Source organism: Venustampulla echinocandica (genome assembly GCF_003357145.1).
Source record: "Venustampulla echinocandica strain BP 5553 chromosome Unknown scaffold_1, whole genome shotgun sequence".
NCBI lineage: Eukaryota > Fungi > Ascomycota > Leotiomycetes > Helotiales > Pleuroascaceae > Venustampulla > Venustampulla echinocandica.
In genome coordinates, this window is record NW_022474206.1 from 5,254,804 (window position 1) to 5,281,270 (window position 26,467).

The following is a 26,467-nucleotide window of genomic DNA, read 5'->3' on the forward strand; positions in this document are numbered from 1 at the left end:
CTTATCAAGGGTTGTGAGTTGTGACGGCTAGCTTAAGCAGCATTTATTGCACCAATTACAGCAAGGAATTATTAAAATGGAATGAAATTCGTAGTTAAACTGGTTAGCTATGGGCAATTTAATACAATAAGCCGAATTATTACTCTATTGTAACGGCGGGCATATCTAAAAATCAAATTCTCATTACTATTATAATTTCATTTGATATATTTTTGTAGATGTGCCTTGTTCGTTTTGGCTTTGCAATTTACGGTATGGCGACGTTGAAAAACGAAAGAAAAGAATGAAAGAAGTCGTATAAAAAAAGGGTAACGGGTTATTTGGGCTACATTATCGAATACCCTCTCCGTCTTGCAACACATTCCCAAACTATAGCTTGCGGCAAACCTTCCGCCACGCTATTAAGCATGACAAAGTTGACTATATAATTACGCTGGGTTGAAATACAGGTAAATTCATATAGCATGTCCTTTTTTCGTTATGGATATATGAGGATGCGCTTGTACATGAATTACAGGTGTAAACTTGGGCGATGGGCGATGTAACCACCAAAGTACGAATTTCGACACTGGATTAGTAGAGGAGAATGGAGAAGCATGGAGCTGGACGTTTATTTTGACTTGTGCAGTGTGTTTCAAGCCAGACTTTGTAATAGAGGCGGACGCCCGCTTGTGGTTGTCCAAGTTTTATTCCTGGCAGCAAATTCTAGAAACTGATTCATACACCTTTGCCTTGCATGGTTGTAGATATTATAAAGGCAAGGAAGTACAGCTTATTATGCATATACTGAAAATTAGATGACTGATTCCTAAATTCCGTCACTTTAGGGATCTATGATCATCTTTGACGCCATCTCCAACATTTCTCTAGGTCCCGAAACTGATACCAATACAGTCTTATCCAAATACTCAGTGCAAGTATGGACTCTCCAGTTCATGGCCTCAATTTCCGATTTTAGCTCCTTGTCAATTTTAACAATTTTCTCGGAAACCTCCTTCGAAACTATAAACTGCAACGTCCTCCATTGTCCTTGAGCAATACCCAGGTGAGACCTCTCCCAGCCGAATTCGCTCGTTAAGAAGGCTTTCGTCGCGACCTTGATTTTCTCAGATACCTCATGCAAGGTTTTCTTTGACGCGGCACCAAACTCCTCGGAGCCTTTCAAGTAATGAATGTTAGAGATTACTTTTGGTGGGGGCTTCCCCTTGGCGGTTTTGGTGTTTTTTACTGCAATTGCTTTCATTTTCTCCAGCCACTTCTGGCTGCCCTCATCAAAGCATAGGATGTAGTCAAACTGCTGGAAATGCCGCTGCTCGAGGCCACATGACTTGTGATGCCGCATTCTTTCCAATATCGTATCTTTCTCATCTGGATTCTTCGACCAAAAGTAATATTCAGGCCCAGCGACTTCAGAAATAGCAGCTTTACTGGCTGGTATTCCAGCAACCGGAAGGGTCGATGGATCTTTAACACCTATATGCTCTTTGGTAAATTTGGTCGGAATATATGTGCCTGCAGAATGAACCCGATTGAAAAGCCATGTCTTTTGTGTGTTCATTGTCCACGAACGAACGAGCTCCAGATACGTTTGTGTAATGATGGAGCGTTCTAAGGTCATTAGCGTCATATTTGAATGATTTTCAAGTGAGCTTTCCTACCTCCATTATCTGCATCAACTACCAAAATTGAGACATGATGTTTTGTAACTTTTGTCTCCTTGACTGCCACTGGTTTTGCCTCCTTGATTGTCGCTGGTTTTGCCTCCTTGACTGTCGCTGGTTTTGTCTTCTTGACTGTCGCTGGTTTTGTCTCCTTGACTGTCGCTGGTTTTGTCTCCTTGACTGGCACTGGTTTTGACTCATGACTTTTGTGCGTTAAATTTTTCGGAGGTTGGGCTGCCATCTTATCATGCTCAGATCTCACGGTTTTCATCATATCTTCCAGCCTAGATTTTGCCTCATGCCGGGGCATCCCTCCGTTCACCAACTCCTCGATCCAAGCCTCTTTGCTCTTGTCGCTAGATTCACCACCATGAACAGCTGCATTAGCAACCAGGTTAGGATTCTTCTCGACCAAAGCAAGCAGCTTCGAGACATCGGCTTGTGACTTTCGAAGAGCTGCTTCTGCCGCCTCGGCTTTCTTTTCAATCTTACGTAGCTTTTCTTCCTGCTGCTTCGCTCGTTTTGCGGCCTTCTTTCCCTCCTCCCCAATATCATTTTCGATCTTCTGGATTGCATCAGTCTGGATATATTGCACCACCTCCTGGATATGTTGCCCTGAGACATCGAAGCTCTGGGCAATGAGTTTCAGCTTTGGAACGCGAATCAACAGCCATGAGGTGTAACTCCCAATTTCCCACCATGGAATCGCGAGGCGCTCTTTTATTATGGCTTCTACATTCTCAACTCCTCCCTCAATGTCTTTGATGGCCCCAGATAGGAGCAACTTTCTTGCCGGGGTTAGCTTCACTACTACAGCCAAGTTCGGGACATCAGGTCTACCTAGGTACTTACATTCTCGCGTCGGCATTGTTAAATGGGGAACTTGGGTCTACCATGCGCGTTTTTAAGATGTGTAGGCTATGCTTTGTTCGAGTGGTTGCTTTTTTAACTTCTTCGATTTCTTCTGGTGCGTTTTTGACTTTCATGCAGATATCGAAGGCAATGCCTAGTGCGGTGATTGCTTGATCAACACCGAACGACATGGTTCTTTATCGTGATTGATCTTGGCTATATTTACGATTTAAATTGAGGGCGAGAGGTCGGTCTGTCGACCGTGGCGATGTTGAGAATTAAATACATCGGCAATCACTGCACGTATTGAGGCTGAGTAGCTGGATAGCGTGACTCGTGAGGCTGTGGTGGATGCATCATCGGTGGCGGTGATCATGCACTGAGCCCTGTTGGCTGTGGCTGAAGTGGGATCCTTGTTCCTCAGAATGTTCGCAAGAATAATTATATAAGAGTAGCAACAAAAAGTCATCAGATCTGTAGAGCCAGGCATTTGAGTTGATCGGTGAATGTAGTGTACATGAGACCACTTTTTAGCATTGCTTCTTGCACTGTGCCACTCCCACAACCCTCCTCTCCCGCCGACTATATGTCCTTGCATCATCCCCTTCGGAAAGCCCATCACCCACTGCGCTCCCTCGAATTCTCCCGCGCCCCAATATCTCCAGCACATTCCACAGATCGGCATGTCGCACTTCTTAGGGGATATCTGTGCTCCGGCTCTGGACTGGCACTCCTCCCCCTCATCCGTGTGCCTCTCGTAGGCTGCTGTCCTCTAAATCCAATACTATTCGCCTTTTGGAGTTTCTCCGTGCTCGGCATGCCCAAACGGAAGCACTTGTCGTTTTCAGCTAGATTATTAATTCCGAAAGGTGATCGATATAGCTGGGTTGGGTGTTGGCAAGTTGATGGCCTGCTAAATGTTTCGCCGGGATGATAGTCATGACATGTTGATACCGGGCTAGTGAGTTGCATTTTAGATATTTTAGGAATGCTGGAGCGCGGGGGATATGGTTGGGCTATGGACTGGGATGCCGATGGGCTGTCGGCTAGCTGACGTTCGTAGTAAACTCCACTCCCCTTGAGGTCGTAGTAATGCTGAGCTGGCTTAAGGCTAGGCGGTTTGGACCGCATCGCGGGCATCTCGTCGACATCTGGCACCTTCGCATAAGGTATTTTTTCCCTTTCGTATATATCGAGATTAGGGTGGGCATCCATTCGTGGGCTCTGTGGGGCTTGTCGTAGTTTCTCAGTTTCCACTGATACACATGGGCGCTTTTCTTGCTGTTCTCCAACCGGTGAAAATATCAACAGCTCCTTTCCAGGCGCGTGCCCCATCTCTTGCTTGATCTGGTCCATGGCTCTCTGCACCCATGAGGCCTTAACCGCCACCACCTCTGAGGTTGCTACAGCGGGACAGATGGCGCTGAAAGGTCGAGGGCTGGGCCGGGGTACTTCTGGGCTCTTCGGTCTTGGGTTTATTCCTATGCCTGATTGCACTTGCGACGCCACAGTTTCACTCAACGGCAGGGCCTGTGACCGAGGCTCCTCGCCAGGGAAAACATGTATCTTCTCATCCCCTGCGTCGTATTAGTCTTCATTGCGTACTTAGGTGGATACAACATCCTGCTGAGACGTACAGAAGTATTTCCAAAGTTCCAATTCAGCCCTATACAACGCCTGATCTGGACCAACTTCCGCGGCAAAATGGCTAATCGCCCAACCGAGATGGGATCGGAAGACTTCCCAGATCGCAGGGAAGGTGTAACCCCTTTTGAGGAGGCGCTCTTGGATGTTGGGGAAGGAGGATGAATAAACCATTGTGGTCTGTTGTCCGTAGTCTGTGGCGGTGAGAGCTGTTGTGGATGGATAGGGGAGTTAAGGTTGCGTTTATAATTTGTTGTGGTCGAGGACGCGAAAAGTGACGAATTCACTGTTTAGAGAGAGTTGACGCGAGAACACCCTGTTTAGGTCGTCCGTGTTGTCAAAAGTCGCGGGTCAGGCGAGCTATACTCCACTCCTACTTATCACGATATGTCGAGGGGCCTTCAAAAAGCAGTTAATTCAGTCAGCAAAGGAACTGCTATCTGTAGGGCTGATAGCCAGTCTGGTATCTCTAAACGCCACATCCTCATCCAACGCCTATATGTTACAAACATTTGACACGTTACTCATAGACAACTTAAACGTCGTCACCTTCATCACAACATCAAGTCAGAATCTCAGATGCGTCGTGCCAAACCTCCACCTCATCCTCCGGGCTTGATAGAATAGCCCCAATACTCCCCATCCTCTTAATACGCTGCGAGGTTGGCGTGAAAGGGCCACTTCCAGGTGGTGTAGGTAGAGATTCCTTAATACCATCACCAGGTTCCTGTGTTTTGACCACGATAGTGTCCTCCTCGCTTAACCAAATGGTATGTTTTGGAGGGGAATCTTTATCAAAGGCGATTGTGTCTGCGCTGCTAGAAACTTTCGAGGCTCGAGTGCCATAGGCGTGAACGGTATGCCTGCGGTGTAAAGATCCTTTCTTAGGACTGCGGTGTAAAGGCAGAGTTGATCCGAACGGGGGATGTGTAACGAGGTTCATCTGATTCAATGGACAGATCCCTCCTAGGTTTGGGAAATGGTTGAAGGTAGCACTGAACATGAATTTGCTTTCACGGAGGAGGTTCAAAGACAGATTGGATAGGGCTTCTCGAGAAGGGGCCTCAGCTGAAAGAGTAGGCGCCATACCACGCAACTTCTCCCATCCTTCCATAACTCTAGCCGACAGCTCATTGCTGCCCCCTTCATCGTTAACTTCGCCACCCGGGCAAGACTTGCGCTTTTTGCTCAGATTTGCTTTTGTGGTTTGGGGTTTTGAGCTTGATAAAGACTTAGTCCTTCTTTTAGGCGCTATGACCTTTTTACCTGCCACTGGTTTTGTTATAGAAGTCGTGGATGTCCTCGGGGTAGCCTTTTCAAAATATGGCAACCGGTCTGCACTTCGACCTTCAGGGTCCACAAATTTGCCCAAGGTATCAAGAATTTTGAACGTGACATAGACACCGTTCATCTTGTCATCTCTAGTAGCCTGTGGCCTGGATGGCCTCTTGGATGGCGGCTTGCAATCACTATGTGCTTTCTTCGTTACTGGTTTGGTGTCGCTAGATGGTTCCTTCCGCTTCCAATCTTCGACGGTGCCTTGAGGCAACCATACCTCTGGCCGCCTATCTTTCACATCTCGAACCCAGGCATCACAGTCCCACTCTACCCAGTAGTCAATTATATCTCCCCAAGTGCTTTCGGCGGGTTTCGTCCTGTTCACGAAGACTACCTTCCCTCCCTTCGTTCGAATCGCCTTTGCGAATTCTTTAATCATGACTTTCAAGCCATGGACTCTTAAGCTCGTCCCCATTATCAATAATAAATCGGGACCCAGTCCCAAGTCGTGCGTAATCAGGGGCCCCACCAGATTGGCATTGGGATGCTCTTCCCCGTACAAGACAATATCTGGCCTTAGTCGGCCAATTGCAAGCCCTCTTCTTCCTCTTCCCGTACGACGGGCATTATACTCAGCGCACGACGGACAGTCCGGTGCCTGCCCGGAAAGCGTCGTGGCTTCTCTACCGTCTTCGTCCCAACTGGTACGCTGGCCGCAAATCCCGCAGCGCAACGCACCCAATCCTCCGTGGAGCAGAACAATCTCAACTCCTCCGTTGTGAGGGGAGTCTCCGGAGACCTCGGTCGGTCGCGCTTCTCGCTGCATTTTCGAGTGGAAACGCGAGCGATTGCCCGGTCCACGCGAGATGTCTGTAGAAAGCCCCAAACGTTCTTCCAAGCAGTCGATGTTTTGGGTATAATTGCGCACCAGACGTCCGCCATCTCGCAAAGCTTTGATGAATTGGTGAGTATCTGTTGTACTAGTGACTTGGTTTCGTATTTTTTGTCGCAGGGACGAGATGAACATGTAAAATATGGATGTTGTAAACGGGTCCGACCATATCATAGAGTCAAATAGATCACGGCCCTTGAGATTCGGTAGGGCTCTTGATTCGGACTTTGAACTCAAGCCTGAGTCCTCTGTTTGAAGAGATTGACGGATGGAGGGAAGGAGTTCAGGGGTCGAAGATAGAGAGCCAATCGATGGATTTGTTGAACTAGTTGGAACAGGTTGAGGTCGGATGGAGTCCGCGGTGGATGGTAATTGATTGTTTGAAAGGGGTGTGGTTATGGGCGCGCGTGCTAAAGTGTTTGAACTCTTGATATCTGAGTTAAACTCAAAGGATTGTTGCGGTTCGCATAATACTCTCTGGGGTCTTTGGTTTAGATCAGCAGTTGAGGGCAGGATCTCGACGTGAATGGAGTCTAACTGCCGCTCAGAGACGTACGAGCAAGTTTGTGACGAATCTGGGTCGGTCGACGAAAAATAACTCTCGTTACTTGTGCTTCCAGTGGACGTTTCAATTTGTAATGAGGGACGACGAGATGAGGAAGTTGAGTCTAAGAAGTCGACTGTCGGAGTGACTGAGCGGGAGCTGAGAGGGCTGGTGGACGGAGATCTGGGAGATATACGTGGTTCTTGTTGTCGCCGGCGTGGTCGTTGTGGTGTTGAGCGCTGTTCGTCAACAACACCGACAACATTACCATCAGGGGCCACGACTTCAAAGAAGTACGATGGCTTTACCCGCTTTTTCGGTCTGTCGTCGATATTAAAGGTATTTGAGTTCGCCCAAGGTGGGTTTTGCAAGGCAGCATCATACTGAGCCTGGATCAACGAATACAAGCCATCCTCAGAGCGGAAGTCCTAGTTCGAAGTCAGTCCACAACACGGTAATTTGATACCGTATGTATTTGACTTACCGGTATACCACAATTGGTGCTTATTCCAGCGCCAGTAACAACTACCACCTTCCGCGATTTGCCTAGGGCATCTGCAATCAGCTGCAGTTCCTGGTTAGAGCCAGGCTTGACATTGATGGTCGGCATGGTTGCAAAGGGCTAGCGGTATTATGGATCCTCTCCTTCCCAAGAATTTTTCTAACCAAACCTGTGGCCTTAGAGTACTTCTTTCTTCCACTGTTGCTTTATGGTACCTGATCAGGTAAACTGTGCACCAAACACCCAGCCAAATCTGAAGTCCACGAAGTTCCGCAGAGAAGACGGTTCACAACTCGGCCACAGTCCCTCAGCACCTTACATGCCACATTGCAGGCACTAGTCCTTTTGCTGGATACTTGCTCCGATGCTGAACAAAAGCCTCTGTGACCACACTGGGTCGCGTCTTAGGCGGGGTATCCCCAAACATTCAACAGTTCCTGAATCTGAATCTCTTCCAATAATAAGGTCCACGACCCCTTAAAAGGAAGCAGCGGAACAGACAACCTCGAACAATGCCTGTGCAAATTATGAGCCGACGGGTGTATGGCGTGACGGAGTTGAAGGAGGGAGATATTCGATGTTTGGGTTGTTATCGTGATTGGGCCGCGGCCGGGGAGTGGAAACCCCTTCCTCCAAACGCTGGGGTATTATAATGGGCACAGTTGCACAAGATCAGTGCTGGTTCACGGGGAAATTCTTGTGTCTGGCTAGCAAACCACGACGCGTGCCGAATCTTGCTCTCGTGCTGGATATCCGTTCGTTACTCGAGGGTGGACCAATTGTTCGATCAGATTCAGGCCGGGTACCCTTTTATATCCAGCAATAATAAGATATCTGAGTATCACGTGGAAGGAGTGAGATATAGAGGAATTGGTGGTGAAGAAGAGTGTTGTTGGATTTTGAAGCTGTTGGTTCGACGCTGTAGTCGCGTCTTGTTCTGGGTGTTTACTCTACACCGGATTTGGCATGGCCATGGGGGCAGTTCGGGCCGTGTTAATCCGCGACATCCTGGTCACTGCCAACAAACCTTAAACACTCCTCTCCACAGAGTTATGGACAGAGGTTTCAAATTGCTATCATCCTCGTGCACTCCCTCAAGTTGCGTTCAAGGTTTTGCATTGCGGCAGTTCCACAACAAAGCGCCATGTTATACAGCAAGCTTTGGGGTGCTTCTAAATCAGGGGTTGTGTCATCCTGTCAAGTGAAGGTGATGCATCTCCCCAGCTGCTTGCGACATTGCGGCAACGGTGGCTGGTGGCAAAGAATTTTTGGCTATGAATTACTTGGTAGGCTTTTCTCGTTTTGCTACATGCATCAAATAAGACTTGCGCCTGTAGGTACTGTTCTGTTCTCATAAGCTTGCAGTTTGCTAGCTACAGTTCCGCGAAATTGCCGCCAGCTCAGCTTGGGACAAGCATTTGGCAACTGAAGTTATTTGCCAAACCAAACTTCAGGCCTGAGTAGCAGTTGTTCTAGAATCACTATGAAGGTTATAAAGTGTCCTCTTTATGTGGTTGTGGTCCCACAGCTTTTCATACCGCCTGGTGTCTATTACTACAGTATCTCGTTCCAGTAGCAGAGTAGATACCAGACCCAGGGTACGACCCAAAATCTCCTGAAATGGTGCACAAGCTACAATTCGTCTGGCCAAAAGATGGCCCAAAAGGCCGAAGTGGTCGCCGGGGCTTCTTTCGGGGTCTGAATGACATTCTGACGAACCGAGGGCCTGATATCTTCCTTCAGCGTAAACGCAGCTCCAGCCCCATCAAGCCGGACTGGTGGGGAAACTGGTACACGGCCCAACTCCGAGTGCTGTTGTAGACTAATGGGATTTGCAGGGACTCTTACCATGACCATGGCTGCCACGCCTTGGAGCAAAATGGCAAATTTCGTCATCGGGGATATCGACGGTATGACCCATATTCGAGGAGATACAAGACCTGGGCAGCTCAGCATGATTGGACTGGGGATGGGGTCAATGATTGGCGAGGGGAGTACCCGAGATTTACGGCGAAGGAACATCGACGAATGAAAAGAAGATTAAACCGGGGAAAACTCGTGGACCCTACAAGGATGGGCGAAGACTGGAACTGGCAGGGACCAAAGGTTGGGCTGATTCAAGTTGAGGTCTGATATAGCGTGCTAATACCAAATAGAGATTTCGACAAGAATATGATTTCTACTGGCAGAATGCCCATCGGAGAGGAGAGAACAGGCGTGAAGGGCTTCATCCACTGGCTGGCATCAATCCGTTTTTCAGTATGCACCAAAATTTCCCCGACGACCTCGACGAATGGATGCATATTGAACATGTATGATCCTTGGGTATGATGGCCCTCAACGAAGGGCAAACAGGAAGTGTGCTGGTGAGAGGGGTATTGAGATAGGACATTGGGTGTGTTGTATGATTGCGGTGGCTGTTTTGGAAGTCTACCGGCTTGCTGGCGCGAAAACCACACTGGATATTGTTTGCGAGGAAATGGCCCATAAGGATTTGGTTGGGAGGTTTGCCCCTCGTCGTTCATGTATGTCCACTTTCTATTTGCATGGCTGCAACTCACATAGCGTTGTTTCTACTGCGCTTGCGTTTGATATGTGATAGATGTAGAGGGGTGAGGCCACGGATTATTAGTTTCCGCTTATCAACAACACAAGGTGCTTTTCAACTCAATGTGCTTATTGACTCGATGTATGATGCCACACCAGGATAGCCCACAGGCCTTCCTCGTTTCCATTAGTAGGTCACAGGATCTTTGGAAATTGGGTTCAGGCCAAAGCTGGTTCCATCCCAACTCTCACTCCTATCTACCGACGCGCACAGCAGTACGAGCAGCGAGAATGGTTTTAAGCCTCAGGTAACGGCAATAAACCTAAACGACACGAGCCACTGGCGAAATAGACTCATCCATTTGGCCAATTCTATCACTATAATAGTAGGGGTTTTATTATAAATCAAATGTTCTGATTTTAGTAACGAACCCTAGCCCTAATTATCTCACCCTTCGGGTTTAAATGTATATTTATAAAACGAGGTAATTGATACTAATAAGACATAGGAAAGTCCGGTATTTATATACAAAACCGTAGTTTCGCACCTAAAAGTAGTGGCATCAAGGCTGTTGGGGCGACGGAAAGCACCGAAATGTTAGAAAGAGTCGACATACTTTGGTTGATCGCGTTGGACGAGGTACTATCATAGAAAAGGAAGAAATGTATGCGACGGAAAGCTGCGAAGACACTGGCACTGGAAGAGCAGGAAGAGATCCGAGCAAACCAGCGATAGCAGCGGGAAGTGTATGAGTAAACGTTGCTTTGTAAGTACCACGTCCCAAAGTCTTCGGAGTCTGAGACTGATTCCAATTTTCAGACATCGTACGGCGTAACGGGTAGCACCAACCGAAAAGGGGCAGCCGCGAAGATAATTCAAGAAGGGAAGGTTATCCGAGGAGCTAGTTGCGGCTATCCCCGCCACCGAGATACGCATATCCCGGAACCCGGGGAAGTGAGCCCCTCTGTCGGACTCTTGACTGACTCTGACCCCTCATCCCACAATAATTGATAATATTCTAGTTCTAGACTGTTTGCTTATCCGAATCCCCGCATTCCGTTCTAGGAAAGAACTCTGAAGTTCCCCCCCGGGTCAAGGGTTCTCCCTTTCCCCGGTTGCTGCGATTAAGGCAAGGCTTACTACGTGGCTGCCTACCTATCGCCGCTCTTGGCTATGTCAACGGATGAGAGGAAAAGACCAACCCGGTACCGTAGCACATACCGGTACTGCGAAGTATGAAGTAGGACTACGAATGACGAGTAGCTCTCCCCTACTAAGTATGCCTCGGAAGCACTCTTTTTGGCATCCGCATTCCCGGCTCGTCAAACCTTCCTCTTGCAACTTTCCACAGTCGGTGTACCTACTTCCTCTTGGGCAGCTGCGATCATCGGTGACTTTTCCTTCTCAGCTACTATGCCGTGCACTCGTCCTTAAAGACCAGAGATCGCCTCCTTCCGCCCATCATCTTTTTCCTTTGACATCTTCCAAACAGAACCAAACCTCTCACAGAACCAAACCCCACGGGAATCCTTTAACTACCCTCGAAGTCTAACGCTACCCCATAACCCCAAACACGATGGCAACCGTTGCCACCCAAGCTCCTGTTGATGTCCCCTCCTCAAACCGCCCCGAGCCGGGATCATTCCAGTTGAACACCGCCAAATTTCCAGCTGCGGCCGCGGCGCCGTCGAAACCCGAAGATGCTGACACCATCGCTGCGCAGTGGGTTGAATCGTTCAACAAAGCTGTGAACAGCGCAGACTTTGCCGGTATCTCAGATATCTTCCATGCGGAGTCGTATTGGCGGGATCAGCTCTGCTTGTCCTGGGATTTCCACACCCTCCACGGGCCCCAGAAGATCATCTCCGTCTTCAAGCAATCGAACGGATGCCGGATTAAGTCGGCCGCGCTTGATAAGAGTTCCCAGCTTCGATCCCCAACTGCGGCGGTGATTGATGCTGAAGGCAAGGTGCATAGCGTGACAGCATTCCTGACTCTCGAATCCGATATCGGACGTGGTGCGGGGATCGTGAGATTGGCTCAAGAGCAAGGCGTATGGAAGGTCTTCACACTCTTTACCTTCTTGAAGGAGCTAAAGCACCATGAGGATGCTGTGGGAAGGAAGAGACCAAATGGTGTTGTCCACGGAGAGCATATCTCGCGCAAGAACTGGCTCGATCGACGCAGGGAGGAACAAAATTTTGAGAACGGCCAAGAGCCAACTGTCCTCATCCTAGGTAAGGTCCGTCGCTTTTTCTTGGTACAGTGTGCTAATTTCATAAAGGTGCCGGACAGGCTGGACTCACCGTTGCCGCGAGACTTAAGATGCTGGGCGTTGAATCCCTAATCGTCGACCGGGAAGAGCGGATTGGCGATAACTGGCGGAACAGATACCATCAACTAGTCTTGCACGATCCTATATGGTTCGATCATCTCCCGTTCCTCCCGTTCCCGGATAATTGGCCAATCTTTACCCCCAAGGATAAGCTGGGAGAGTGGTTTGAGTCATATGTTACGCTTCTAGAGCTGAATGCCTGGACCCAGGCCACTATCACTAAAGCTTCCTGGGACGATGCATCTGCAAAATGGACAGCCACCGTGGAACGCGTTCGGGATGGCAAGACGGAGACCAGAATTTTCCATCCAAAGGTATGATCGCAGCTATCATTGATCTTCTCTGCTAACGATAACCTAGCACATCATTCAAGCCACCGGCCACAGTGGAGAACCAAACTTTCCTTCTCACATCAAAGGTATCAACGACTTCAAGGGTACTCGTCTTGTCCATTCATCGAAGTTCCCCGGAGCCACCCCCTCGCAAGGCCAAAATAAGAAGGCCATAGTCGTTGGATGTTGTAACTCCGGCCACGACATTGCCCAAGACTTTTATGAAAATGGCTATGCAGTAACGATGGTTCAACGCTCATCAACCCTAGTTTTATCCGCGGAGACGAACCTGGATTCTTTGTCTGGGCTATACGGGCATGATGGCCCACCAACCGAGGATGCGGACATGCTCTTTTGGAGCGTCCCCAATCCCGTGCTCAAGAGGATAAGCATCGACACAACTAAAGCTCAGAACAAAGCAGATGAGAAGATCCTGCAGGGACTCGAGAAAGCCGGCTTCAAACTTGATCAAGGGCCTGACGGAAGCGGACTCTGGATGAAGTACCTCCAAAGGGGCGGTGGGTATTACCTAGATGTCGGTTGTTCCCAACTCATCATCGATGGGAAGATCAAGATCAAGCAAGGCCAAGAGATTGCTGAAGCCCTTCCAAATGGCCTTAAATTCGCTGACGGCGAGGTTATTGAAGCGGACGAAATTGTTTTCGCCACCGGATACAAGAATATGCGGACGCAGTGTAGGAAGATATTTGGTGATGAAGTCGCTGACCGTGTTAAGGATGTGTGGGGCTTTGATGAGGAGGGTGAGGTAAGGACTATGTGGAGAAAGACAGGTCATCCTGGTTTCTGGTTTATGGGAGGCAATCTAGCCTTCTGCAGATGGTATTCCAGACCACTTGCCTTGCAGATCAAGGCCCTCGAGGAGGGACTTTGTCGATATGATGACTTGTGAAGAGATGATTGGCAGTTATTGCATAATAATGAGCATTGACATAGCTATCCTTTTTCCATTATAACATGTTAATTTATTCAGTTGAAACATTTTTGGTCGCGTGCGATACCAGATATGGGACCCTTCCCACTACCTCTTTCATCATGTATACCTACCTAACTTCAAGCTCCTTCAGGTTTGCTACTTCAATAAGGCTGAGATTGGGAGGAATTAGCCTAGTAACCTGGACCTGGAAAAGCGTAGTGGCTCCTGGTTTGTGTCGAACCTCCTAAGCCCAACAGCTGTAGCGCGTATCTTTATAAACTACCGTTACTTTCCGTATCGAACGGGTGCGATCCTAAAGTATTCCCATTCGATTTTGGGTAAACCCCGGCTTATATGATGAAGTGCAATTGTTGGGGATGGAGATTGGAATAAAGGGGGGCAGAGGTTTCGCTCGGGCCGGTGTTTACCCAAGAGGCCTCTCCCTTTTTCTGTCGAATCCCTTCAAGTGACACTCAATCGCGTTATGTTGCAGCATTCAACCCTTGCAGCCAGTGTACCTTAAAGATACTTATGTCGTCGAATGATCAGCTCCTGGAATCTCATATAACACGTCGATAACGCGCTTTGTACTTCGATCCCCTACTACATGCGAAGCCAACGCCCCGCGACGCGTCCACCCCCACGCAGATTTCATCACAATCGTAACCATCGAAAGCAAAGCACACAATTACAAGGCAGACCAACAGAGCCAGTAACACTTATCCCACGATCGTTCGAGTTTATAAGCCACATGGAAATATCAACAACATCTTCCTAAGCCCCTCTTCTAGCGGACTGCGCAGCCTCATCATGGCTTCGGAAGGGACAATCCAACCGCGGTGCCTACTCTACGACACAACCTTTACCTTACACCGCCTTTCACCCCTTTACACAAGCAGAGATGTCCATCTCGACAATTTAGCTCTATCTCAACATGCGCGAAGATTCCGGGATATCATAGTTGGGGACGTTCTGCGCGGCGTGCAAGTTGGCTTAGAATCCGAAGGCAGCGCCCTCCAGCGTACTGGAGCATTACAGAACGTGACTTGGAGGTTATTATCCCATGAGGAACTGTGGAATCCGCAGGATGAGACGCAGATCGCACACGGTGAGGAGGACACAACGACCCTGGGTGCTAGCTCTGGGATGCTCATGAAAATTACCTACGAACGGACCGCCTATACCGCTATTTTGCTACGAGACATTCAACGAGAGATTGAAGATGGATCCATAACTGGTATGGATCTTGATGGGGATGAGTCTATATACTTTCCTCTCTTGTTAACGAAAATGCCGGGCCCGTTGCGGGACACTTTTGCCGACTTCCTAACAACTACTTTCGATACTAGGATTTCGGTTCTCCGTCTTCCGAGGACATATACCACAACGGCATTTGAGAGATATGTGGCATATGTTTGTATTAGGGAAGATGGCGATCTTATGGACTATACAGAGAGCAGTGGAGCCTTGAATCGAGTTGTCGGTAGCGTGGTGGTCTCCATTGGATTTGATCTTCCTGACGGATCCTCTACGCTCAAGACAATCGATATTAAGATCGCTAAGCCTGATCTACCGGGAATCATGTTGAGGGGAAATAGTCTGGGAGGCGGAGCTGATAAGTCACCGTTTGTGAATGCCTTAACTACTTATGTTAAGGCACGTATGGCGCTAGATTTGGCTCATGAGAGGGTCAAGGTCATGGCCATTGCTTGTGAGGCTTTTAGTCTTGGTGCCGAGGGAAAAGTCAAACTAACGTCGCCGTGGGTTGACAACGACGGAGAAAGTCCTGGGAAACGATCAACTATACGATTGCTGAACAGTCTTGTTGTCTTCGCTAAAGGGGGTACATTGTCAGAAGGATATGACGGCCCGTGAGGAAAAGAATTGAATCACCTGGCAAGGCAAACAAGTACCTCTCGGGCTTCATATGGGAGTGGGAACCAGTGTTACCCATTGGATTGCAGAGACGTATCTAATTGCAAATGGAGATGAGTGGAACGTGCATCCAGGGCAACGACGCGTCAAATCGATTACGTTCAACAAATGGAGGTAACCGTCCTAGATCGACTCTGCGGTCGAATACCCATGGCGAGCTTTCATGAGTAGGGCTCTAGCACTCGTGGAAAGCTAGAAAACAACTAGCTATCTTATCGTTGAGAACGGTAGGCCGGCAGATCACGACCGAATACTGCAGTCCAATCCCGCACTGCCACAGCACGCTCCCTTTAACTCCCGTCCGAAGGATACGGGAAATAATACAAAGAGGTCGTCCCCCATGTATTTGCTATCAAATACCCGATTAGTACCGACCCGATTATCATGAGAAGTTAGAGAATCCGAGCAGCCCAAGCACATATCACTAAAAGATACTTCACTTATCCCACATCTGATAGTACAGGAGCTAAATTTGCGAAAATGTCTTGCCCAAGCTTAGTTGTTGAACCGCGAGGCGAGGCTGCATCTGGGGTAGGCTAAGGTGGTCTGAAGTTGGATCACAAACGCGATCCTCTACAAGGTAACTTTCCAGACGGTAAGCGAGCCAAACCATTCCCTTTTCATCCAGTCAAAAAGGGGGGATAATTCAAGAAATATAAACATCGATCGCCAAGTGATAGCTCCCAGCCATGCCCTTATTAAGTCGCTTGAATCGGAAAGGCATGACCGAGTCACCAGACCAAAACCTGTGCCAACCAGTAGTTTACCTACCTAGGTAGGTATCTAATATTCCCCCGTGTCTGCCTCTTAAACTTCTCAACCTCCCCTATTACACCATCCTCCCAACGTCCCATATGCCACGCTCTACTCAGCTCGTCTAGTTATCTAGCAACCACACCAATCTTTGCGCTCTACCCTAGGCCCTACTTAAAGGCTTACGTCCATACTGATATAAACCCCTAAAGTTCCCTTCACCAAGCCGAGTCCCGTCGCTTTTTGGCGCAAAGCCGCTCTCACCAATAGAGTAGGGCGAAATGAATGTTAAGCCTTCCTCAGCGGTATTTTCACATCTCTGCGGCTGGTAGCGTCCGTGTAGACACCTGCCGGAATCTTGGTACTGCAAACTGCATTGACGTAAAAAGGGGTCCCAGTGGATTTCTTTGACGTACTGGTCATCTTGATCGAAGGTTAATTAATGACTCTGTGCTAGTCGGGAAGAGGGGTGAGCTCGTTCTAAATAATATAATATATATAGCCTCTAATTTCCTCGTGTATGGTCTGGCTGACAACATACTACGTCTTTGCTAAGTAGTATTAGTATTGGATAATTTAAGGCTATAATCCTGCAGTGTCCTTTTAATATAATATTTTATTGTAGTATCGCTATTTCGTAAGGAGGTGTTCTCGACTCTTATAGTTTTTGTTACAAACAAATCCGGAGGTTAAAATAAAGCAGCAGTTTGGCTCCCATCACCGCGAAAGACCCATAACCTTGACTATCGTGAGCAATCATTCCTGACATATTAATTATGCCCCGAGACACCAACAACCATCTCCCCATTGGGAAATGCAGCTTCATATTCTAACAAAAGTTTGACGCCCTGTCCGGGATTGAGCTTGACATTCCAAGACACTTCCCCACCTTTTTTCGTCGTAGCAGTTGCAATTCCCCATTTCCCTTGGGTCGCAAGTGCCTCTTTCCCATCACCCACATAAACGCTGGCCCTAACATCCTTCACATTACCCTTCGCATTACCCTTCACAATAGAACTTACAGAAGCTTGTGGCAAGCCGGCAAGTACACTAGCACCTGTACGCACCGGATCACCGCCGATCTTCAGCCCACGAGGGCTGATGATCTCGATACGGAGTCGCTCGTCCTCGGAGACAGGAACCTGATCCAAGACGGTGAGCTCACAAGGCGCGTTATGCTTCGTGTTCATGATTACGATGGAACGAGCGAAAATGTTGCTTTCTTCCTTGCTAAAAATTCCTGTCTGACTCCGTCTCACAGTCGGCTTGGGATACGTGATCTGGATGGAGGGGTCAACCCCAAGAGGTAGTGAGAACGATTCGCCGGCCGAACAGCGCGGAAATGTTGCTTGGCCTAGGAATGAATTGTCGAGAGTGAGGCCCAGGGGACCCTTGAGCAGCGTGATCTTAGATGAGTTTCGTAGCCGGGCTTTTAGGAATGCAACCTGGCGAAGTTTCCCAATGACGATGTGAGAGAAGATGATATTCTTAAACTCGATCTTCGCAATCTTGTGCTTGATGGTTGAATTACTTGGAGATAGCGTCTTGTGGCTTGGGACGTCGTATGTGGTTGTCATTCCTGATTCTTCCCACGCGCCTGCTTCGAAAGCCAGGCTATTGTTTGCAGGTGAGTCAGGGCCGTCATCATAGTATTCCTCATTCGTAATATTTGACCCCAATTCTTCTGAGGTCGTGGCAATATGAGAACTCCTGAATTTGGCCGCGCCCAATGAATTTAATCTCTCGCCGCGCTCAGTCACCGCAGTCACAGAATTTCCGAACAGCGCACTTGAATTTGCAGGAACCGCCTGAGATTGCCTAGAACCGAACATGACACCTGAGGGATGACTCGTGGCTGGCTGCGGTGGTCTCGAATGACTGGCCTTTGGGGGTGCCAATGAGTTCTGGGCTACGTTATCGCGGCCGAAAACCTCCGAGCGCGGCTTCTGAGCTTGATCTATACTGTTACTCCATTCCTTTTGTTTAGCTTCTAGTTCGCGTTGGCTCATGAGGGCGGAATCGGCATTGCCGCCCTTGAAACCTTTGAGAAGGCGGACGTGCCATGAGTGCATGGTTGGTATTTTCTCACTGAGTCCAGAAAAGTTTGTTTGGGAGGTTGAAAGGACGACTTTTGCATCTTTCCAGGTTTCCGAGGTGGAGTTCTTCAGTTCGGCGCCATACTCAAGCAAGCCGGAGCAGTTTACAGTATTCAGGCTGAGATCATAACGTGGGGACCAGGATGCAGAATAGGTGATATAGGAGAGCGAAATGTTGATCTCGTCGGACTTTAGAGGCGTAGCGGGTTGTTCATGGAAGGTGGAAGTAGCGAGATTGACGATGGTGTCACCATCTAAAGAGGTTCGTCGAGACGATCCTGGAGTAAAACACGATGGTTCGAGGTTGATTGTCACCCGATACACCTTCTTAGGCCAAAAGGACTCTCGCTCAACCTTGATCCGCCATTTCTCCTTGGCAATTTCAGCCTTCTTGCGAAATTCTTTCATCTTGGCTTTGGCCTTCTGCTTCTCCATCTTTTCGTTGGCCTTCACCATAGCCTTGGCCAACCTTTTCCTGTCCTTTTCCGCCTTTTCAATTTGCTTTCGAACCTTCCCAGATGCCTCAGTGGCGGCTTCGTGGTCCTCATAGATCTTCGCACGCTCATCATTATAGGCGACTAGCATCTTTTCAAGCTCGCTAGGAGGAGGTGTGTCTTTGGAAAAAGATTTCCCAAAATTGTCACAGATGGACAAGCGTGTTGCGGCCGAGTTGATAATCTCCTGTTCTTTAAGTAGGGAAACGTTCAATTGCTTGATCTTCTTCGCTATGGCCGTCATAGCTTCCTGCTCGGGCTCTGATTCATCTTCATCGTCGTTTTCATACTCATCGTCGTCATCAGACGGGTAGACGTCCTCATAAAGCTCTCGATTTGGGAGGAAATCAACCGAGACATCGGTAATAGTAGCGGAGCCCGTTCCTTCGACTTTGATAGAGTGCTCATCGACTGTTGGACCGAGCCCGTCGATGACGATTTGATTGAGACCTGGTTGAAGCGTGATTTCCTTGATATCACGAATGATCTGGGCGCGAGTGGGAAATAGTAAGACGCTCCGCGTGGCCAGATCGCGGATCCGAAACTCTTGCCTATGGATACTATCGTTCGCCATGGTGTATCGCTTGGTAGTGGGAATTGCAAGTTGTTGTGATTTATTAAAGGGAGTATGATCTTGCGACCACTTTGTATTGGATGGAACCGGATTAAATAGAAGGTATCATAAAGACGGATCAACAGGCAGGAACCTACTCTATATAATATATTACTTCGTAGGTAGGAGCCTACGTGAATGCCTGGACAGCCGCAGCTGAAGGTCCACAGGTGAACGCGTCCTGGGACGCTTCAGCCAATGGCGTAGCTGCGCCACCACAAGGCAGCATGTTGATGCTGTGCCGAAGAGTCACAGAATAATGAATGTCAAACATTGCAAGTCCTTTGTCCAACGTAGATACACTGGTGAAAGATGGTGAAAACCTTAATAAGCTTAAAAAGACGGTTGGGGTGGTTGGCCACCAATACCGATCCGCTGCCTAGCCTAGGTACCTAGGTCTCAGCACAATGATGCTCGTACTAGCACCCTCGCGGCCGATCCAATATGCTCTTTGACCTTGAGCACCCCACGAGTGTTGTTGAGCGCTGGAACTACATGGATGCATTACCACTTACTGTGTAACAGAAGTAGAAGTAAGCACATGCACAATATTCTGTACTGAAGCGGGACTTAGAGCGACGATGTGGAGTTTATTGTTTAAGTCCCAATATCAGTTGTGGCTGTGGCTGTGGCTGAGTTGAAATCAACTTGCTCCCCAAACTGCCGCCAATTTAGTTTATTTAGCAAGTCCAAATGATTGTGGTAGGAGGTGGGTACACACAGTGGCAGGATAGATGAGCAAGGTACTTGTACTTCGTATAGAGAAAAGAGTATGGTACTGTAAGCTCATGGGAAAATTTAGCCTCTTATAATAAATCCCGCTATATAAAACAAGCCACAAGTCTCTAGCCTCCGCATGTTAGTAAATAAAGTATCCATTCTCAACGCTAGGCACTACTTCCTAATTGTGTAAATAGGATATACTTACGAACCACACATTCCTACTGTACTCTGTGTATAAAATGAAGTAGAAGGACTCGCACATTTCGACATACGCTGGTCGATACGATGCAAGTAATACCCTATGTGACACTGGTTGTAGCGACTTCATTTGAATGCAGCGGAGTGCCTCGGCAATGGATCAGTTAGTAGTGGCCAATAGTGGAGTGGTGAAATGTTTTGTCGCGCCATTAGGCGCGGAAATAGTACGGAAGCTGGAATCATAATCTCCCCGGTGTCAGTCACAGCCAAGCCACTAAATGCGAAAGAGAAACTGTAAACAATAATAAATAACTGGCCTCTTACCTAGGTACTTTGTACAGTACAAGCTTATTTACAACTAATAAAAAGAAAGCGTAATAAATATTTCTTAGATGCTGTACTAGCGCCACCGCGTTTAGCCTATTGCTCTTTGTACTGTACTACGTACGATTACGGAGAAGCTTACGAGACAGGGAACGGAGATATGTATACGTAATAAGCTAGTGGCTTGCGCCAACTGGTAGCTTACATGGACATTAGTAACGCTAGAACAACATCGCCGGTCACGGCAAGCCATCCGCGAACCTCTCCAGGCGATACCAGAGGCTGAGGCAAGCCCGTCTTGTCATTTGAATTCGCCTCCCTCCGTACTCGACCACAAGCATTCAGGGACGTACAAAGGTACATAGCTATAGCCTTGTGCTATAGTTATCTAAATCCGTAACTGATTATGTCGCCTGAAAGCCTGTAGAAAGAAAGTCAAGTCCTTGGTTGGCGAATTATCCACCTCCTATGGTTTTGGGCGACATAATTTACTCCGTATGCAGTGCTACAGCAATGCATCAAGCCCCCACGGCTCACATCCCACCGGGCCCGCTAGAGAAGTTTCCCCACCACCCAGTTCGTGCACTGGACGAACCTCGAAGTTCGAAGTACTGTATATGTACCTCTGGAAGGCAAAAGCTACCAAGGATCCGAGATTCCAAGGACCAACGAGGCCGGGGGGCTGGGCCACCTCCGCCATTGGCCGGCCCTACTCAGGTCAAAACGCACAGTACTATCATCTAATAGACCCGGATATAGACCTTCACTGCACACTAGTTACTAATTTCGAGTGTTCCTTTCGAGTGTTTCTGCTACGACTTCGGGCGGGGACTACTTCGTATTCTAGCGCAAGTGCAAGCGCAAGTGCTGGGTAGTGGATACCAGAGCTCGACGGCCCGGATAGTAGACTCGCGTCGGCTCACATTATTGGGATTAGAGCGAAGGAGAGAGGGTCCAGTGAAAGAACAAGCACCTTCGCTTGCTCGTCTACGCTCCTAGCCCTATGAGTATTAGAGGTTCCTTATCAATGTTACAGCACTAGCAGTATGGAATTATGTACCTCGTAATGTACGAAGTACATGTACATGTAGCGGCATTGTCAGGGGTTGTTTAAGACTCAAACCACGCCAAGGGTCTCGAATCCTACCCCAAAGTACGGGTCCGTACGAAGTACGAAGCACTGGTTATTTTAAAGTACTAAGCATCCCACAGTTACCGCAACGCTGGCTCCATCAGTCGGTTGCGCATCTTGACTAGCGAAATTACGAATGGTTTCCATATTAGCCGTCGTAGGTAAAGCGTGTAATCCGTACTTATACAGGTACTACGTAGGCGGAAGCCGATATGTAAGGACCCTATCACTTACACTGGTGAAAGAGCAAACCGCGAGACCAACCGCCAGCCTCGAAACAGACAAACGAATGTAATTTATTAGTATTTAGAATATACGTACTACGTCAAGACTCATATGCTCGACCCCGAAAAAAAAGTACCGAAACCAAGGCGGGGATGGGCATCGATGTACCGAAGTACGTTTACGGCGCAGAACTATCAATGCCAAAGCACATGTTCTTGGATTCTTCTAGCTTCCAGCCACACGACGAATGTCTCAGACGAGGTAATTCACCAGACTACACAGGCTGCCACCGTTCTCCTGGATATCTGGTTTCTTGGGAAAATATTCCGTACATTCCGCCAAAAGGGAGTTGCTCCAAATCGCCGATAATGTTTACCTCTCTACGCCTGGCTAGTGTGCATTCTATCAACTGTTAAGGGCCTACCACACGTTTTCTCAAGCTCATTCTAATTTCTGATTCTTTTCTCATATACTAAGTTTAGAGGAAATGGGCAGGATGGAGACTGGTTGAAAAAAGAGTGGGGAGGGTTCAGAGATGGATTTATTAACTACCAGTATGATAGAAGGGCGTACAGCACGAAGTAGGAGTAACAGAATTGTTCTAGTTGTGAGGGACTTAGTACGAAATCGTAGCAGGGTCATTGCCCAAGATGATTTACTGACTAGGCACCATACACAGGAAACAACCAATCTCTTTCCAACGGATAACCTTCCCATGATTAGGGTTAGTAGCTGCCGAAAGCTAGCTAGTACCTACAGCACAGACGACTTCACTGCCCGTCTTCGGGTCCCTACTACTGGGACGGTGTCATGATTATTTCCAATGTTAATCTTGATACGTCCGAACTTAACCCCGGGTACCCATAACGGGGGATACTGATAGTGCCAGAATAAGAGTAAGCCATGTGGCTTTATGCACGTTGATTATCTATCACTATGTAATGACCACTTAGGAAATATGTACTCCCTTGAGCCTCTACTGGTCGACGCCATGCAGCGGCAACGCATGGAAGCCATGATAGTAAATACTCCGTAGAAGCCTTCGCCATGTGGCATGTGGACGGAGAGGGGAATGCCTCCCGCATCCTGGTCCCACCATCCAACCGGACACCCTTTTGTGATGGAAGGGAAAATAGCCCTACATAGCCAAGTCCCAATTTATGGGCGGTACATGTATGAATAACTTGCAAAGTCAACTAACACAACTCGACAAATCTCAAAATGCCAAACCCTTTGAAGTTCTAGAATATTAGATGGACGTAAAATAAGCTTCTAAATAAATTATTATCATCGGCTGATATTGATGATCTCTGGCTGCACCACGTGGGGAAATGGAGATGTTGCTAAAGAAACCGGGGCCCCGGAACGGTTAGGCCGTATCATCCATTCCCATTCCCGGATCCATGCCACTGCATACAGTAGCATGGCTGCTAATTGTCAATCTATCATTTTACCTCCGTCCCCTGTATTGCATGATGTTCGCAGGGGGTAATTGTTAGTTTTGTATCCTGTCATCCTGATTTGCCGCGCTGCAATGCCCACTGAACTATAACTAACATGCTATCTCACTTAAGACCTTGCCTCTCCTCTCTTAGACGATTATTCAATTCAATTCAAACCACTTTTCAAGAACCCTTTGAATTGGCTCCACGGTCCACATTTCCAACAAGATGCGTCTCCAACGCCTTACCGTATGGGCGGCGCCTTTGGTAGCAGTGACTTCTGCCATTACCTTGCCGGCGTCGACACTTGGTACGGATCTGCTTGCAGCTAAAGGTCTGATCAACCTTGCGGTGAACGGGATCGAGAAGGCATTTAAAGGGCAGCAGGGAAGCTGCACCCTTGCAAATGTCGCTGTTAGAAAAGAATGGTGCGCTGGTATACCGGAAAAGTCATTGGGTCTCATTCTAACTGTGTCATAGGGGCATGCTTTCGAACTCCGAGAGGAAAAGGTTAGCATCTACTTTAGACTGCCCAAACCTAACTTGGAGGCTAACATGCGCGTTCAAGCTATTCGGATGCGGTTCTGTGCTTGATGTCAAAACCATCTAAAACTAATCCCTCAGATGCTTCCGGTGCAAAGTCTCGGTGAGATGACCCCTGACCTAGCGGCATACCTAAGTAACCCATCTAATATGTTACTAGGTACGATGACTTCGTCTGGATACATATCATGCAAACGTTGGAAATCCACGGAACGGTATGTTCAACATATCTGGTTTTGCTACCCCTCTGACTTGCCTAGGCCAATTTCCTGTCATGGCATAGATGGTTCGTCTATGTCTTCGAGAAAGCTTTGAGGGATGAGTGTGGGTACAAAGGATATCAACCGGTAAGCTACCTCCCCCCTCATACTTAATAACGTAGTCTAACTTGTAGTAGTACTGTAAGAAACTTCACATTCAATTCGTGCTGAGTTCAATGGCTAGATGCCGCATCTCAACTGTGCTCTATATTGAAGGCCTATAGCTTTTACTTGATATACGGCACTAACAATCTGTAGGGAACTGGGGCAGATGGGCGAATGACCCTGCCAATTCGCCGTTATTCGACGGAAGTGCCTATAGTATGAGCGGTAATGGTGATTACCAAGCCCATGGCTGCACTAACGCCCTACCGACCAACCTCAACTGTATCCCGGCTGGACAAGGAGGTGGCTGTGTCACTAATGGACCTTTCAAGAAGTAAGTATAGAATTCCTAGTGCTCAATCAAGTACACCCATATCTCGAAAATACTAATAAATGGTTTCCCAGTATGACCGTCAATCTAGGTCCAGTCGTTGTCACTCTGAGTGGCATCCCCGAGCTCGTACCAAACAATGGCAGTATCTGGAACCCTCGATGCTTGAGGCGAGATATTTCGAGCTGGGTCTCACAACGGTGGAGCACCGACGCGATTTCCACCTCCCTTATTAACGACAACCCTGATATCTATTGGTTCCAAACTGTCATGCAAGGAGACTTCGCTAATGGCGATTTCGGTGTACATACCGCAGGACACTTCACCTTCGGCGGTGATCCAGGCGGAGACATCTTCGCGTCCCCTGGTGACCCCATGTTCTGGCTTCATCATGCTCAGATTGATCGTACTGTAAGTATAGGCATATTCTCCCCTTCTCCACTCGGCGGGTGCTAATTCTTTTCTCCAGTGGTGGATCTGGCAAAACCAGGACCTCAAAAACCGACAAAACGCAATCTCGGGCACGCTTACACTTGGCAACTTTCCACCGACTAGAAACGGCACTCTTGATGACTTGATTGATCTCGGCGTAAGTGCCGCACCTGTTACAATCCGAAGCTTGATGAGCACTACCGAAGGCCCCCTCTGCTATATCTATCTATAAGGCAACCTTTAGATAGGTCACACAATGCAGAGTCCTTGGTTGGTTGCCGGGATCTGTTATGTACATAGTAACTTTAATAATTTGAATGACGAAGAATTGTCACGATATTTGATCAATCTCCGTCTTTACGGAAATACACGTGACTGGGACATTGTGAGATCTTGGTTCCTTCATCTGAAGGGGTTAACTATCATGACCACTTCAGCCCTTGATCTACTGCTATTTCCCTGGGAAGAGCCCTGGGTTGATTTGGTCCTTTTCTACTTAGAAAATGGACTCAGCTGCAGAATTAAGTATGTGTGAGGTGAGGGTTGTATATACATGGCTGGGAAAAGCGGTTCTAGTGACAATGAAGCTCAGCGACCCTGATTCTCCTTGTTGGCAAACGCAGCATTGCCACTGCCTTGCAGCTGCCAGGGCAATTATATGAGAGAACTGTCCACCGCATCGGCACTACCGAATGTCGTTTTGTCAATAACCTTGAAAGCGTCCTTTTTTTGACGTGGATAAATGATAAACTTATAACAGGACCCGAAGAACATATAATGCCGGTCTTATTAATACTAGAGAAGTCGTGGTTGGCCTCGATGGAAGAGTAAGATCTATGACTAGAGGTCCAAATATGCTCACTGGAGGAATCCTGTCCTGATTCCTCATGGACTTGGCAACAAAAGAAGACGCAGGTAGATCTTCAAGGGCATATGTTCCCAAATCCCGACTAAATTGCAGGGGAAAAACAAGGTTCTTCTCATCAGCCACAGCACTTCGTACGTAGGTACCTGCTGATGACGCTAATTGCCTATTTCCTATGGATCAGATCGTCAACGCCAGCGACCGACTGGTAGACAAAAACTGACTTGTGATGCGCGATGAGGTGGCATCGCCAGGAGTGCTGCCAATAATGAATATTTCTAGGTGGTTCCCAGAGGCATTTTGTCCCCGATCTTGTTCCACCGTCGTACAACAGACGCCACGTCGCCAGGCCCGAGACGGGGGGTGTTTGTGGTTGATCGGCCTCAAGTTGGGAATAGGTAGGACAACACAGCCAAACAAAGGGTGTATCAGTTCGTGATGCCGAGTAGTTGTTGTGTAGTCGTGAGTAATCCC

At 48.1% G+C, this 26,467-nt stretch overlaps 7 protein-coding genes across 7 annotated transcripts; 3 read left to right on the top strand and 4 right to left on the bottom strand.

Annotated features, from left to right (window-relative positions):
• Positions 1–823: 823 nt before the first annotated feature.
• Positions 824–2,704, bottom strand: BP5553_04238 (uncharacterized protein; the record flags this gene model as incomplete). Its single annotated transcript, XM_032012861.1, has 3 exons — positions 824–1,608; positions 1,659–2,449; positions 2,514–2,704. 3 exons carry the CDS (start codon positions 2,702–2,704, stop codon positions 824–826), a joined length of 1,767 nt encoding a protein of 588 aa, XP_031872554.1.
• A 427-nt stretch (positions 2,705–3,131) lies between these two features.
• BP5553_04239 (uncharacterized protein) lies at positions 3,132–4,331 on the bottom strand (the record flags this gene model as incomplete). The annotated part of the gene is made up of 2 exons (XM_032012862.1): positions 3,132–4,090; positions 4,151–4,331. 2 exons carry the CDS (start codon positions 4,329–4,331, stop codon positions 3,132–3,134), a joined length of 1,140 nt encoding a protein of 379 aa, XP_031872555.1.
• Positions 4,332–4,719: 388 nt separating this feature from the next.
• BP5553_04240 (uncharacterized protein) lies at positions 4,720–7,481 on the bottom strand (the record flags this gene model as incomplete). The annotated part of the gene is made up of 2 exons (XM_032012863.1): positions 4,720–7,299; positions 7,356–7,481. The coding sequence occupies 2 exons, from the start codon at positions 7,479–7,481 to the stop codon at positions 4,720–4,722; spliced, it is 2,706 nt and encodes a 901-aa protein (XP_031872556.1).
• Positions 7,482–11,497: 4,016 nt separating this feature from the next.
• On the top strand, positions 11,498–13,498 carry BP5553_04241 (Uncharacterized protein; the record flags this gene model as incomplete). Its single annotated transcript, XM_032012864.1, has 3 exons — positions 11,498–12,158; positions 12,206–12,570; positions 12,617–13,498. 3 exons carry the CDS (start codon positions 11,498–11,500, stop codon positions 13,496–13,498), a joined length of 1,908 nt encoding a protein of 635 aa, XP_031872557.1.
• An 834-nt stretch (positions 13,499–14,332) lies between these two features.
• BP5553_04242 (uncharacterized protein) lies at positions 14,333–15,397 on the top strand (the record flags this gene model as incomplete). Its single annotated transcript, XM_032012865.1, has 1 exon — positions 14,333–15,397. One exon carries the CDS (start codon positions 14,333–14,335, stop codon positions 15,395–15,397), a length of 1,065 nt encoding a protein of 354 aa, XP_031872558.1.
• Positions 15,398–16,980: 1,583 nt separating this feature from the next.
• Positions 16,981–19,374, bottom strand: BP5553_04243 (Uncharacterized protein; the record flags this gene model as incomplete). The annotated part of the gene is made up of 1 exon (XM_032012866.1): positions 16,981–19,374. One exon carries the CDS (start codon positions 19,372–19,374, stop codon positions 16,981–16,983), a length of 2,394 nt encoding a protein of 797 aa, XP_031872559.1.
• Positions 19,375–23,685: 4,311 nt separating this feature from the next.
• On the top strand, positions 23,686–25,360 carry BP5553_04244 (Di-copper centre-containing; the record flags this gene model as incomplete). The annotated part of the gene is made up of 8 exons (XM_032012867.1): positions 23,686–23,885; positions 23,938–23,967; positions 24,026–24,103; positions 24,161–24,215; positions 24,261–24,324; positions 24,519–24,699; positions 24,771–25,107; positions 25,166–25,360. The coding sequence occupies 8 exons, from the start codon at positions 23,686–23,688 to the stop codon at positions 25,358–25,360; spliced, it is 1,140 nt and encodes a 379-aa protein (XP_031872560.1).
• Between the last annotated feature and the right edge of the window lie 1,107 nt (positions 25,361–26,467).